The 15,124-nt window shown below is 39.0% G+C and overlaps 1 protein-coding gene across 13 annotated transcripts in view; it reads left to right on the top strand.

The window, feature by feature from the left end:
• TBL1XR1 (TBL1X/Y related 1) overlaps positions 1–15,124 on the top strand; it is a 172,856-nt gene that overhangs the window by 137,041 nt on the left and 20,691 nt on the right. For 12 of the 13 annotated variants that reach the window (XM_073359336.1, XM_073359338.1, XM_073359337.1 and 9 more), the window contains 5 exons: positions 4,805–4,907; positions 8,806–8,951; positions 10,826–11,045; positions 13,259–13,391; positions 14,738–14,879. In XM_073359336.1, coding sequence (XP_073215437.1) covers positions 4,850–4,907; positions 8,806–8,951; positions 10,826–11,045; positions 13,259–13,391; positions 14,738–14,879 — 699 coding nt within the window. In that variant the 5' untranslated portion in view covers positions 4,805–4,849. Of the gene's footprint in view, positions 1–4,804; positions 4,908–8,805; positions 8,952–9,065; positions 9,194–10,825; positions 11,046–13,258; positions 13,392–14,737; positions 14,880–15,124 lie in introns of those variants that run through there. The other variant, XM_073359345.1, reaches the window with a different exon arrangement.

The raw sequence follows: 15,124 nt of genomic DNA on the forward strand, positions 1-15,124 counted from the left end.
CTCTGCCACCTTTTGGCAATGAGATTTAAAACCTGTTTTCATGTGGGACAAATGCCAGTTATTTCTCCTTACTTCACTGAACATCTTGCTGGAGAACACTTTGAACCAGCCTTGCAAAATGTTACTAGCTGACTTGCCTAAGGTGAATAACACTTTTGACAGACAAGTAAAATAAAAAAAAGCTTATGCTCAAATAAATTGGTTAGTCTCTAAGGTGCCACAAGTACTCCTTTTCTTTTTGCGAATACAGACTAACACGGCTGTTACTCTGAAACAAGTAAAATATTAGTTTTTCCTTATCTTCATTTATCAGGATAAAGAACAGGTGGCTGGTACGTTTGTATCACAGTTTTGCAATTCTGCTTTGAATAGCTGCCTCTTGGTAGTAATAATGCTATTTATTTGCTAAATATTAAATATTTGTATTCACACCTGATTTCTCCATATTGTCTGTCTCTTATTTTTCTTATGATGCAGTGAAATCTGAAAAATCTATAAAATGGTAGTAGGGGCACCAAGCCAGTGTTGTTGTTATGAATTTCTGCAGGGTGTGTGGGTATATAATATAAGGAGACTTCCACATTGGTCCCTAAAATTCAACTGCTTTTTTTTTTTTTTTTTGATAGAGGACTATTGTTTCCTCTGCCCTGGAACGCCTCTTTAGCTAGTGGTTTGGGGTAATAGGGTAATGTACAATGTTTGACAACAAAACAGTCTGTCTAAACAGGACTAGTATTTTATGTTGGTTTTATGCTGGGTCAGGGTTCTCAAACTGGGGGTCAGGGCCCTTCAGGGCGTCATAAGGTTATTACATGGGGGGGGGTCATGAGCTGTCCGCCTCTACCCCAAATCACACTTTGTCTCCAGCATTTATAATGGTATTAAATATATCAAAAAGTGCTTTTAATTTTTAAGGGGGGTCGCACTCTGAGTGTTGCTATGTGAAAGGGGTCACCAATACAAAAGTTTGAGAACCACTGTGCTAGGTGGAGTTGCCGATACATACAACATAGTTGAAAAGGACATATATTCCCTATGTTTAGCAACACGAGCCTTAAAAGTTATATTTAAACTTGTTTTAAAATTCCAAGTGATTATAGAAATTATAGAATTCACACACTTGTTCTAGTATTTTGCAAGGCAAAATGCTTAAGCTTGCAACAGAACAGCTCTTCATAAATTTGTCAACCCCAGAAATGATTAGCTATATTACCTTTTTGTTTGTGGATTTATCAAGAAAAACTGCCCACTTTTTTTCTTTTCCTTATCAACATGTTTGTGACTTTAAGGTAAGTTACTTAACTAAACATGTCAACCGTTATTTGTAAGAAAAAGGTATCAACATACTTTTAAAATCTGGACATTGGGTCCTGCTAACTAGCAATTGTAAGCATTGTTATGCCTTCAGAAGAAAGAGATGAGAAAGATTCAAGTAGCATAGACATTTCAAGTTGACCTCTTTCTCAGTTTAAAGAAAAAGAATGTCCTAGAAAGAATGTAAAGCCTTTTAAATTTCAGCTATCTAGTGACCCTGGTCGTATGGGTTGCTTTTGTTTTGTTCTTGTTTTGTTTTTGCTTAGCTTTTCGTCACTCACTGCTGTCCTTTAAGTTCCCTCTCCTTGATCCTTAGTATCAGATGACCACACAACCATCCTACAAGTTACAGTAGGAGATAGGTGAGGAAGCCAACAGGTTTTATTCCTATTTTGTGAAGTGATATTCATTTTGGACAATCCAAGAAGGCCTATTCTCTACTCTTTCCTTTTATGTTTTACTGGCGCCAGGATAATGAGGAAAAATATGAGATCTTGTTGCAAAATCATGGGGGGGGGGGGGGGTCGTCTCAAGTTTTCATTTTTGACTAACTTTTTCAAACTGTGATACCAGTGAGCTCAGTATGGCCAACCTAAAACATTCAAAAACATTATTTAAAAAAACCAGACACGTAAATGTTGTATCTTGTCTTCTGGTTTCTGAGCCTTTAGGGTGCACTCAGTTCACATTTTTAAGCTTTTCTCTGCAACTATGAGAGCTAGAAACTAACTTTTTTTTTTCTTTTTTCTTTTTTTTTTGGGAAGTGGAAGCAGGGATTCTGACTCAGTCTCTTGACCCCAGTTGTTGGGGCTTTAAGAGAAACACCAAATATTGCAATAATTGGCAGCACTGTGGTTGATGGTATTGAGTGATTTTCTGCACCAGTAGACATGCTTTTTTCAGGGGCCAAAATTGATTTTCTTCTCCAAATCTGTAGCTTCACTGTCTCTGATTTAATTTATGAGCTGTACGTTTACAGTTGCACCATACCTTTAGATATAGAGGAAAAGCAAGACTGTTAGCAAGATTGTGCCTGACGGATTCTATAGCATAATGGGGGCTAACAGGTTTGGTTCATAGTAGAAATGAATAACATGGACTGTGCAGTTTGGCCTTATATAAGACTTGTGCTATTCCTCCATATTGTCCCCTTCCTCCTTGTGTGAATTTCAGACTTCTTAAAGTTAGGGACTACAACCACTTGTCAGAGGCACGTAAAGTTTGGTCAGGCCTCGAGAGAGATTTTCACAGCCTTGTAAACATACCTCAGTCTTGACTTGCCACACTTCTGCTAGCACAGTTCTTTCTTGAATACACACTGTCAGTCATACCAAGTTGTGTGGTAGTTTGATTATGTCTGAGAATTTAGGATGAGACCACTACGTTTTCACTGTGACCTAGATTAGCATTGTAATCTAGGTCTTTGGAGGCAAAGGCTGGTGTGTTAACTTTGTTGTAAATATTAAGAGATTCTTTCAGATAGTTGTTTGGATTATATGCCGCAAAATATTGCCCAAATTTCTGTCAGAAACTATGTACTTGGAGATTCTTTTTGTTGATAAATGCCATTGACAATCATTGTTACTGTGCAGACGTCAAATTAAAAAAATGAAATATATATTCAAATGTTAATTAAAAGCAGATAAAGCCTTTATTAAAAGGAATACTGTTTGGTCAAAATTGCCACCAAATTTATATTCTCTTTAAAAATATAAGGGTTTTATAAAGCCCACAGTATTACTATGGTTTTATTTTAACGGAAGTATGTTTTTTCCTAAACAAATATATCCCTGCAGTCTTTGCAGCCTATACATTGCAGCATTGTGCTGTTGCTTGAGAACCTGAAAATAAAATTGATTAGCAAATAAAAGTGATTTAAAGCAAGTATTCTAGTTTAATTGTCCAAGTGGAAAGAAGTTTAAATCGTGAAAGATAAATTCTAGTTTAATAATGTGATTTGCTACAAACTACATTACCTATATTACGTTGTTGTTTTTTGTTTTTTTTTTCAAATGAGGCCAGTCCTTTGGCTTCTGTTCATTGAAATTGTGCCATCAAATTATGCCAATCTACATCAATTGTGTATCTGTCTTGATTTTTAAAAGAGTGATCTTTTACAGTGGTGTAAGATAAATGGCATTTTAAAGGTGGAAATTCAGACAGATTTTACATAGTGAAATAAAATCCATATTTGCAACATTGTGAAGAAGTGTCTTGTTTTTATATACCAGGGGTGGCCTCCTCAGAAGGAGCCAGAATTTACCAATGTACATTGCCAAAGAGCCACAGTAATACATCAGCAGCCTCCCATCAGCTCCCCCACACCGCTCGCAGTGCCTCCCACCCACCAGCAGCCCCACCGATCAGCGTCTCTCCCTCCTTCCCCGCACCTCCCAATCAGCTGTTTCGTGGCATGCAGGAAGCTCTGGGGGGGGAAGGGAGGAGCGAGAGCATGGCAGGCTCAGGGGAGGGGGCAGGAAGGGGTGGAGTGGGGGCAGGGCTTGGGGCAGAGCCGGGGTTGAGCAGTGAGCGCACCCCCTGGCACATTGGAAAGTTGGCGCCTGTAGCTCCAAGCCTGGAGTCGGTGCCTATACAAGGAGCCGCGCACAAACTTCTGAAGAGCCACATGCGGCTTCGGAGCCACAGGTTGGCCACTCCTGTTATATACCATTTGTTGAGAATCATAGAATATCAGGGTTGGAAGGGACCTCAGGAGGTCATCTAGTCCAACGCCCTGCTCAAAGCAGGACCAATCCCCAACTAAATCATCCCAGCCAGAGCTTTGTCAAGTCTGACCTTAAAAATATCTAAGGAAGGAGATTCCACCACCTCCCTAGGTAACGCTTTCCAGTGTTTCACCACCCTCCTAGTGAAAAAGTTTTTCCTAATATCCAACCTAAACCTCCCCCACTGCAACTTGAGACCATTACTCCTTGTTCTGTCATCAGCTACCACTGAGAACAGTCTAGATCCATCCTCTTTGGAACCTCCTTTCAGGTACTTGAAAGCAGCTATCAAATCCCCCCTCGTTCTTCTCTTCCGCAGACTAAACAATCCCAGTTCCCTCAGCCTCTCCTCATAAGTCATGTGTTCTAGTCCCCTAATCATTTTTGTTGCCCTTCGCTGGACTCTCTCCAATTTTTCCACATCCTTCCTGTAGTGTGGGGCCCAAAACTGGACACAGTACTCCAGATGAGGCCTCACCAATATCGAATAGAGGGGAACGATCACGTCCCTCGATTTGCTGGCAATGCCCCTATGTATACATCCCAAAATGCCATTGGCCTTCTTGGCAACAAGGGCACACTGTTGACTCATATCCAGCTTCTCGGCCACTGTAACCCCTAGGTCCTTTTCTGCAGAACTGCTGCCGAGCCATTCGGTCCGTAGTCTGTAGCAGTGCATGGGATTCTTCCGTCCTAAGTGCAGAAACTGGCATTGGTTGTTTAAAAGTGCCTATCTGACTTACAGTTCTTTGCTTTATTTTTAGGGTTATATCCTTTGTCGTGACCTCATGGTTTAAGTGGGAATAAAGATGAGTATAAGCAGTGATGAGGTTAACTTCCTGGTATATAGATACTTGCAAGAGTCAGGTGAGTACATGCATTATGATTATCAAGTGAATATTTCTTAGTTCCTTTGATATTCAAGAAGTAATTCATCTGTAATTGGCTTTGTCAGATCCATGCAGTTGGGATTTATAATTTAACCAGGTGGATTCATCTACTAAATGTGAACTGCTTCTTGTGGCTTTCTCTCTATATGTTCCTCCATCGTGAGGATCAATTCTGGTAAGTTGCCTCCTGCAACTTAATCGGCTTTAGTAATTTTAAATTTGGTAGCTTCTAACTAATAAAATAAGGGCTCATTGAGTCTCTGGAAACTCATTTGCTCAGAAGAAGCTTTGATGTGTTGGATGGCCAAGATTCTTCATGCTCTGGGCCACTTGAAGAGGTCTGCTCCAGAAAAATACTCTTGTTGTATGCTTCTATTCTGGAGTCCTCTGAAGACTCTCCTATAGGTTGTTCTTGTGAGACTGAGTTTCTTGAAAAAGCATGAAAATAGAACAAGCTGACATGACTCTATTTCAATCAAGAAAACATCAGTGAATGAGACAATAATGAATCATAGAATTTGTAAATTCCCTTTTCTAAAGACACTGTCTGTACAGGTTTCTTTCTTGTGAGTCTTTGCTCCTTAGTGCAAGACTAACAGAAGTTTCCTAGCTCTTGAGGATAACAGGGTAGAGCAAAAGTCTAATGCTGTTGTCATACACAGAAGGAAGGGTTTTTTTTCCAGTTCTATATGGAGCAATGACATCTGTAGTATACACTCAAAGGGTAATACTGCTTTAAACAGTTTGAGTCCTCTAATGGTGCTTACTGTTTTTTATGTTTAGAAGCCCTCAGAAACCAGTCAGAGCAACAATATGTAGCTAGACATGCATGTTTGTGTATATTTTGTGAACACAGTTATTTGGTACCCAGCTGTGCCTACATGGTGTCTTTGTGGTGTTGTCTGAAGAGCAAAAGCCACAACAAAATAATTCACTGTCCTATTGGATGCACTAGTTAGGCTAAGTTCTTCTATTTCTTCCAACCCATCTGTTGGAGGCTAATTTTCATATCCCTTGTGCCTTTTGCATCTCTGTCTGTTTGAATCTTTGTGTGTCTTTCTCTCTACCTGCCTTTCTTACAACAATATAGTTGTAGCTGTGTCAATCCCAGGATATTAGCGAGACAGGGTGGCTGAGGTATTATCTTTTATTGGAAAGAAGTTTGTCCAATAAAAAATACTACCTCACCCATTTTGTCTTTCCTACAGCATGGCAGCCCAAAGCAGAAGCTAAAAAAAGACCCCTCTGGCTCCATCCTTCACCAACAGATGACTTCTGTGTCTCTTCTCATTCAGCTTCAAGGGAATACTGCTTTGGGAACTTGCTTGAAAAGAGAAACAATTTTCAAGAAGCTAACACCAAGGTTTTGTGACCATAAGATAAGCTCAAAGGCTGGCTGTCTTCATCAATAGGCGCTATGGTCCATTAATGATGGCAAGTGCAATATGAGAGGAAGAAGATTTTTCTAGCATGCTAAATACATGCATTCTGTTTTAAGTTCCAGTGACAGGCACTGAGAGGTTGTACCTGATTATGAGTGACTTTACTGCCTTTGGACTATCCATCTGTCTTCAGGATCTTTGGGAATGCTTGATAGCCTTAATAGTATTTTAGTGACCAGACCTTTTACTGATAGCGTAATGTCAAGCACGAGGCAGAACATTTAGACTTCCTTCCTGTTTTTTTAGTTTATCCCCTCTCAGTTGAGTAGACTAATAGTAAAATTTTCAGAACTGCCTGGTGACCAAGGATCAGATTTTAAAAGGTATTTAGGTACCTAAAGATGCAAAGAGGTTCCTAGTGGGATTTTCATAAGCGCATAAGCAGGTTAGGCACCTAACTCCCATTGATCTCTGTGCAAGTAAGTTGGATTTAGGCTCCTAAAACCCTAAATCGCTTTTGAAAATGGGACTTAGGCTGCTAAGTCACTTACATTTGCTTGAAAATTTTACCCTAAACTTTTTTGCTTTACCAGCCAGTGCCTAATGTCTACTGTTCAATGTGAAATGGAGATTAGATCCAAAGCAGTTGAACAATTTCAAATTCCTCACAGTTGTGATGCTTGGAGTCAGAGTAGCCCAGTTATGTTCCTGGTTTAGAACAGACATAATTTAATCTCAAGCAAAGAGGGTCCCTTCTACTACAGCAGATGGCTCAATTGTTGATCATGAAGGTACAGATATGGAAGACATATGTAGAGATTGGCCACAAAAGCCTGAAGTATCGCTGTTGGTACTAGTACGGAGCGATCACTGGATTAAAGAACACTCTTTGCAGGGATTTGGATTTGACATGTATGGTCCCTTTTATTCCAGCATCTGAGTTTGAATTTTGCTCAGTGGCTTCTAGTAATCTCCAGACTTTTTGAAAACTTTAAGTTTTGGAGTATTAGCTGTCCATTAAGGTGCTCCTTTTGGGAAATCAGTGCTGTAGAAGCATTTTTCTCTTAGATCATCGAGCACTTGTCAGGGACTGTTTTGTTCACGTGACGGTGCAGGTCTGGGGAATAAAAAACAAGAATTAATTTAAAAAAAAAGGGGGTGGGGGGATTATTTACTGGTTACCGGGTCACCATAATTCTTTGATCTGGGTGATTTAGTTTCATGGATTTTCATTTCTTCTTCTCAAACTCCTTGTTTTTCAAATCGTATCATAGTATATTTTCAGTAGCAATGAGCTGCATACTTTTATAAGGGCAACTTATCAACCCCTTATACATTGATCAAGACATCAAATGGATTCTTGGGTTTGGAAAATAATATCAGGAAACTTCATAAGGCTTGATAGATAGTTACCAATTTAGAGTGTCCCACTCACTATTCAGTAACCATTATTGTTCTGCTTTTAGATTTTTTTGTCATTTACTCAGTTCCAACATAAAATCCTCCTCTTCTTCGGTTGAGTGGGATTTTGTGGTTTGATCTATGGGCTTTTTGTTCTGAGAAGATGGAGAGTAATACAACATCTGCTCATGGACTCTTCAAACTGAGAGAGAGAGCAACAAGAAGCAGTGATGGATGAGTCTTTCTGTCCCTATCTTACCCCCCCCCAAAAAATAAATAAATAAAAGAAGAATACAGTCAGTGTTCTAAATGAATTTACAGAAAACCATTATAAATTCTTGTTCCATTTGCAAATTTTTGTAACAAATGTATGCTATATATAAAGTTTGAAAGTAGTTTTCCAGAAGGGAATTTTAAGGGGATAATTGTCCATAAGTGGAAGGCTGATTGTCTAAAATAAAACGTTTCTGCATAATAAATGTATCTTTTCAGGACAATCAAATACATAACAAGTTAACTTCCAATACCACTCTTGAATCAGTGTGCAGCAAGCATGTCGTTTTAAGTGCCAGCACACACACATAAAATGCTCTGTCATGAATTTAATTCTCTGCTACATAGACATTTTATTCTTTTTTGTATGTAATAAAAAAAAAATCTATGAGCACAGAAAAGTAACAGATAAATCTCGGCAGAACCCTTTACAAGTTATCAGGTTATAAAACAATTAATCAGTTTTACTCAGGGACTATGCAGTGTTTAAGAGAAAATCAACAAAACAGAAACAGACAAAAATAAAAGGAAAAGTATCATAAAATAGAAAAGAAATATTAAATGCTTTTTTTATCCTACCACGTGTATTGCAAATACAAACCTAATATAACTGAAATTTTATTTATTTGTGTTTAACTTGGTGTTTGTATTGCTTACACATTTAAAATAAAATATAATAGAGGAGTGTTTGAGGTTTCTCTTTTATGTGTTTACTATAACATTTATTTGTCTCTGTAACCAGAAGATCTTGCAATATTTTGAGAAAGAGTTGTCAATATATGAGTAAATCAGTTCTGATAGTTTCCCCCTTGTCTTTAGGGTTTTCTCATTCAGCATTTACATTTGGTATAGAGAGCCATATCAGCCAGTCTAATATAAATGGTGCTCTGGTGCCACCAGCTGCTTTGATTTCCATCATCCAGAAAGGTCTGCAGTATGTAGAGGCTGAAGTCAGTATTAATGAGGTAAGGAGGTTTCTTGTTGCCTACAAAAGCATTATGTGCTTGCTTACATTACATTTGAATACTAGTATTTTTTTCTTAACTCTCTTGTGTCCTATTTATTTACTTTTACTTCAGATTCCTTACTGCTGGTGTTCACCATGACTCCACTGGTGGAACCAGAATGGAGTGACATAACTGTGTAGGGGTTCTGCCCAGTGCAGCCACACAACACCAGGCATGGTGTGCTGGCTCATTGCTTAAAGGTCCGTTATCTGTAGAGTTTTTTTCCCTAATATAATGTTGTAGTTAATCCAGAAAATACGCACGCTATACAATAATAGAACAAAAGAACAAGAATTCTTAACTTCTGTTTGAAGGTTTTCGTTCCATGGTGAACTGAGATTAATGATAGGCAAACATCTAAAGGTTCTGGGGTTCAGTTTGGAGAATACTCCAAAAGCTTTGGGACACATTCAAATTCTTTAAGATTTCCTACCTTCCCTTTCAACTCGGGGGCAGTCTACCTCTTACCATCACCTACCTGCCAACAGGCCCGGAAACTTCCTTTTTCGTTGAATTGTTGCTCCCATCTCAAGCAGTGGCATCAGGATTTTGAATAAACTGCCTTGTTTGTTGGGATTTCTAAAGTATATGTTGTGTCCTTAATGAAAGTACTGGGGAAGTCCTAGCTTTAGTAGAGAGGCTCAAGAGAGGAGAGGCTACAGGGTTCCACCAACTATTGCAGCTACAGCCCCTGTTAAGGTTGGTTGGGGGGAGATGGGGGTGAGGAGGGAGAGGAGAAGAGCCGTACTGCTCTAACAGTCAGGGGCCTGCCATTGGGGATGGCTCATGGAGAGAAAGGAAGGGCTCACTAAATGGAGAAAACATTTGAATTTGGTTAGGACAGGAATGATGAACGTGCCCAGGAGACTCCTATTTTGCCTGAACTGGCTTATTGATCTCTAGTCGGATCTATTATACATGATGTTTCCATGTTTGTTCCATGAGTATGTTTCCAGCAGTGGAGAAAGATGCATATCTAAAAGGCTGATCCTACAAGGTATCAGCTTCTTGCGGTAGAGGCCTTTATATTTGTCAATTAAGCTATGGCATACAAATGGATTTTGCATCAATTCTGGTGTCCCCACAGTCTCACTTGGGTCTTTGAGTTGGTTTAGTTGCAGCTTCCGCAGCTTGAGTGAAAGAAATCCATTTCCTCAGAAAGGGTCATAAAAACAAAGCAAGTGCTCAGAACAGGAGAAGGAGAACCTCTGTTTATCACTAGGAATCCCTCTAGGTTCTAAAAATAGACCCTCGTAAGGGTCTCGTATAAGAGACTATTTTTGACTGGGTCTCGCCCATTTCATGATAAAATTCTTTGTTGTTTTTAAATTATGCTAAATTATGCTAACACTGTTTAAAAAGAAAAAGAAACAAAAACTACTCAAAGCTCCAATATTGTGTTTATGGAAAATGTCATAGGACTTCGTAAGCTGTAGTCTAAACTTGCAATGTATGCGGCTCTTGAAACGTATAGTTGGATTTTGTTTTTGTTGCAGTCACTCATGTTTGAAATGATATTCATAAGTAGCTTACAAAAGGTTATTTCAAATGAAAGGCGCATAACTTTTGATCCCAGAGCCTCTACTAGAGGCCTACCATGGCTTGTTTACTCACTATATATGATCACTCCAACTTTTGAGTAAAATTCCAGGCATAACCGCAGAGAAATAAATGATGACATGTTCTGTATAGCATTTCTCTCTGCATTTGTGACTGGTTTTATATTAAATTACAATTTTTGGAATGCATAGTTTTTCCTGGAATTTTTGTAGTTAATGACCGCTAACATTTGGTGTTATCTTTTCTGTGTGTTTTTCCTCTCCCCAAATTAGGATGGTACCTTGTTTGATGGTAGGCCAATAGAGTCTCTCTCACTGATAGATGCAGTAATGCCTGATGTGGTACAAACAAGACAACAGGCCTACAGAGATAAACTTGCACAACAACAGGCAGCAGCTGCCGCTGCTGCAGCTGCAACTAACCAACAGGGCTCTGCAAAAAATGGAGAAAATACTGCAAACGGCGAGGAGAATGGAGCACACACTATAGCAAGTAAGTCGAGGCAGAAAAAGATCTCCGCCTATGTACACAATTGTGTGGCTATGTCTTTGTTATATATAATAATAATAATAATAATAATAATACCTAGTTCTTAGCTAATACTTTTTGTCAGTAGATGCAGCCTCTTATTGTATCTACAGAGTACCCCTCAGATAGTAAATGCATCCATCAGATGAAGGGGCTTGTATATGTAACCCCATGACTTGTGGAGAATAAGTTTATATGTGATGCTTTAATAGTCAGTTTCTCTACAGTGTGTGATCATCAATACTGTAGGCCAGATTCTCATTTCCAGCCTGGCTCCTTGTGCCACTGGGGATTATTGCTGTAACTTGCCATCTGAGAATTCCCCCTGGGGTAGGGGAGCTCTCATCTGGAATAGAGCCATCAGAGGTGACTGCTTCTCCTCGCCCTCACCCCAGCACGGGGGATAGGGAGCAGGGAGGGCATAATTCCACTCTACCAATCCTCAATTAGTTTAACTTAGAGTAGTGCCTAGGTTACTCTGCTTCATACCAGTGCCAGCACAGGGTCAGACTGGCTTATTCAATCAACCATCTATACCCAGTTTCCTGGTGGCCAAATCAAGAAGATCGCAACTGCAAAGGAGAAGAATCCAGCCTTGCATGGAAATGTAATATAAATCACTTGGATACCAAAAGATGTGTCTACCTTCTTGCAACAGTACAGATCACGGTTTTCTTGATTCATTATTCAAAGTTATTTGACACAAGTTCTTGCAAATTTTGTTTAACTCAGTGGTTTAGTATTGGAGCTGTGCTGTTTAGTTGTGATTGGACCTATAAATCATAATTTTGGGTAAGTTTACTCTTATAATCAGGTTCATAGTGTGAAAGCTCACAGAAAAGAAATTTAGCTTTCTGCATGCATTAATGGAAAGGCTCTATTTACATGAACGTTTTAGTGAAAAAGAATGCAGTAGGGCACAAGAGCAGCCAAATAAAATTGTGACTGAATGGTCACTTAAAGCTTGTGCATCATTTGACCAGCTTTACAGTTGCATTTTATTAGTTTCTTTCATTGTTTTTCCAGATTCATTTATTATGGATAATAAAACTGTCTCCGTAAATTTTGTAAATTTCAAAACTCCATAGTAATATTTCCTTTTTAACTGTGAGTTGTAACCTCAAGCTCTAGAACTGTTTGCTAAGCTAGTGTAAAAATATGATATTCCAGCAACCCCTACTGGCTGGAACACCAAATCATGTTGATATTGATTCTCTTCAATCAATACAGTTTTTTATATGGTGCTCTAATAGCTTCTTCTCCTCTCACACACACGCACTGACACACACACCGCTAAAACACCTTTACTATTAAATTTAAGCAATGTATGTACAGTGGTTTTGTTTAAACAGTGACTGCCATGGATAAAAGTGGAATAGTTTCATGTTTACCTCTCTTTATATTCATCTTGGTTTTCTCCAAGAAAACCCTCTTGATGTGAAATTATATTTTTTAAAATAGGGAAATATTAGTGGTAGCTGGCAATAAAGCTGTTTTTAAACGATGAATTACCCAGAGTGTATTTTACAGAACAATGACAATTCAGTATGCCTTCCACATGGAAAAACAACATGTAATCATAATTTGACAGTAGTTGTCAATATAAGATAAATATCTCAGTTATCAGTGTACCATGTATCAAGAAAACCAAATGTCTGCCCTGTTAATTAAGATCATTTTTAGAAGTGAAGGAGCTGAAATGTTGATTTCACACTCATTTATAGCCATTACTTTAAAGTTAAAATGCAGAAATTTGATATTTCATGTACAGTAGAGGCAATTGATTTCACATTCATAAGATAGAAATCAGATACTCTTTTATTCATCCATTTAGTACAAGGCCTGACAAATAGAGAGTATGCTTTTTTAAATACAATTTTACAGTGATTTTTCAGAAGTGACTATTAGCTTTGGCCTTAGTTTTTGGTGCCCAATGTGAGACACCTTAAAGAGGCTTAAGGGAGGGCTTTTGGTGCTTTTTGTAATTCATGGTCCCTTTACGGTTTCTCAGATTGGATATCTGAATCTGAAATCACTGTTACATTAAAAATCTTAGCCTGTAGGTTCTGAGAATTTACCTTTCCAGAATAAACCTACCAGTTAATATTCAGCACGTGAAATATATTACCCCAAGCTGTAAAAATCCAAGCTCTCTTCTGTTGTTTTCCATAATTCAGATAATCATACGGATATAATGGAAGTGGATGGAGATGTTGAAATCCCTCCTAACAAAGCAGTGGTGCTGCGTGGTCATGAATCTGAAGTATTCATCTGCGCCTGGAACCCCGTTAGCGACCTTCTGGCCTCAGGGTATGTTTTCACAAAAGGAAGCAAAAACGGCCGTTCTCATTGCAACTTGGTATTCATATACTTTGCAAACACAGTACGCTATGCCCAGTAGACAGTATCTCTTCTGCCACTGTCTTGAAGTTGCTGACATTAGAACTTTTTTACCCCGACGTACAATTTTCCCTACAAGGTATGAGCGCCTGGCAGCATACAGCTGCCAGAAGATTTTCAGTGCACTCGGGTGAACTTTAAATGTTATATCCTAACTATCAAGAGTGTTGAGTGCTTGCTCCAAATACTGGGGATGCTGTCCATCAACTATGTATATCTGACTAACTGACCTTCCCCAATATGGGTGGAGAGGGGGAAAGGAAGCCAATCAGATTCTCCCCATTCTAGTACCAGTGTGGTATTCACTCCTTTGCAGTCTTTCAGTTCCCCCCTTCATTGTTCCTGCCCTGGGCCTCTTCTTTTGCCTCCTGTCAGGAGCTGAATGGCAGCTTCTAACAGCTGCCTCCCTGCTTGTGGCAGAAGAAGCAGAGTTGGTTTTCCATCAGTGAAAACTATGGCCTTGTATTGCCAGGGTGAGAGATACAGCAAGGACACGCAAGACAAATATAAGGCGGATAAAAGGTGGAGACTTTCCAGCTGAGATCAGGACTGTTGCAAGTATGCCAGTGCACTCAGACCTTGAAGAAGGCACTGACTCTTGCTGTGTCTTATCTGTAAGATGGAATAGTAACACTTTGCCCACCTCACATAAATGATGTAAAGATTAAATCATATAACGTTCAGAACGCTCTATATAGTACATGTAAATCTATTACTTTGTACTATAGATCAGTAGTGGTTGGATTTTTTTCTAATAATCTTAAACAACCAGGTTACCTAATCATTATCTCCTTTAAAAACTTAATTATTTTACCTTCCAGTACTTGAGGTGTGTGTGATAATCTAGATATTCTGATGCTAATTTATAGGGGGTGGGAAGAGAACAATGTTAGGATTTGTTTTGGAAAAATTGACAAATCTTACAGATTTGCTCTGTCAGGGAGGGGAAAGCCTGCAGAATAAAATTTCTGAGTGGAAACCAAATGTGTATATGAGAAGTAAGACTGCTTCTATGAGTCTGATCACACCAGACTATTATAACTGTCCCTGAAGTGACTGTAACTGGAACCTGCTCTCAGATCTACTGACTTTTTCCACTGATGTGTTTTTGAATGTTTTATGGAAAATATATTAACATACAGGGTTTTTAAAATCAAGTTTCTAAAGGGGTATCACACCATATGTCTGTGCTTCTTGAAGAGGACACGGTCCTTTCTGTCGTTATGAATTAATTTGGTGTTATGTTCTTTGCTTAGATCTGGAGATTCCACAGCACGGATATGGAACCTCAGTGAAAACAGCACCACTGGCTCCACGCAGCTGGTACTCCGACATTGTATACGAGAAGGAGGGCAAGATGTACCAAGCAACAAAGATGTGACATCCCTGGATTGGAATGTAAGTGGAAGTTACAAGTGCTCGAAATACCCTGAGAAAAAAAATGCAGTTTTGCACAGTCAAATGCTCAGGATATATCTGCACTGGAACTGGAGGTGTAATTTCCAGTTTGGATAGATGAATGCATGTTAGCTTGAGCAAAGCTAGCATGCATTCATGCTGCTAAAAATGGCAGCGCAGCTGCAGTGGGACAAACTATCCACCTGTACCTAGAGTCTGAGGGCTTGTCTATACATACAGCACAT

The sequence above is a fragment of the Lepidochelys kempii genome, chromosome 9, assembly GCF_965140265.1.
Source record: "Lepidochelys kempii isolate rLepKem1 chromosome 9, rLepKem1.hap2, whole genome shotgun sequence".
NCBI lineage: Eukaryota > Metazoa > Chordata > Testudines > Cheloniidae > Lepidochelys > Lepidochelys kempii.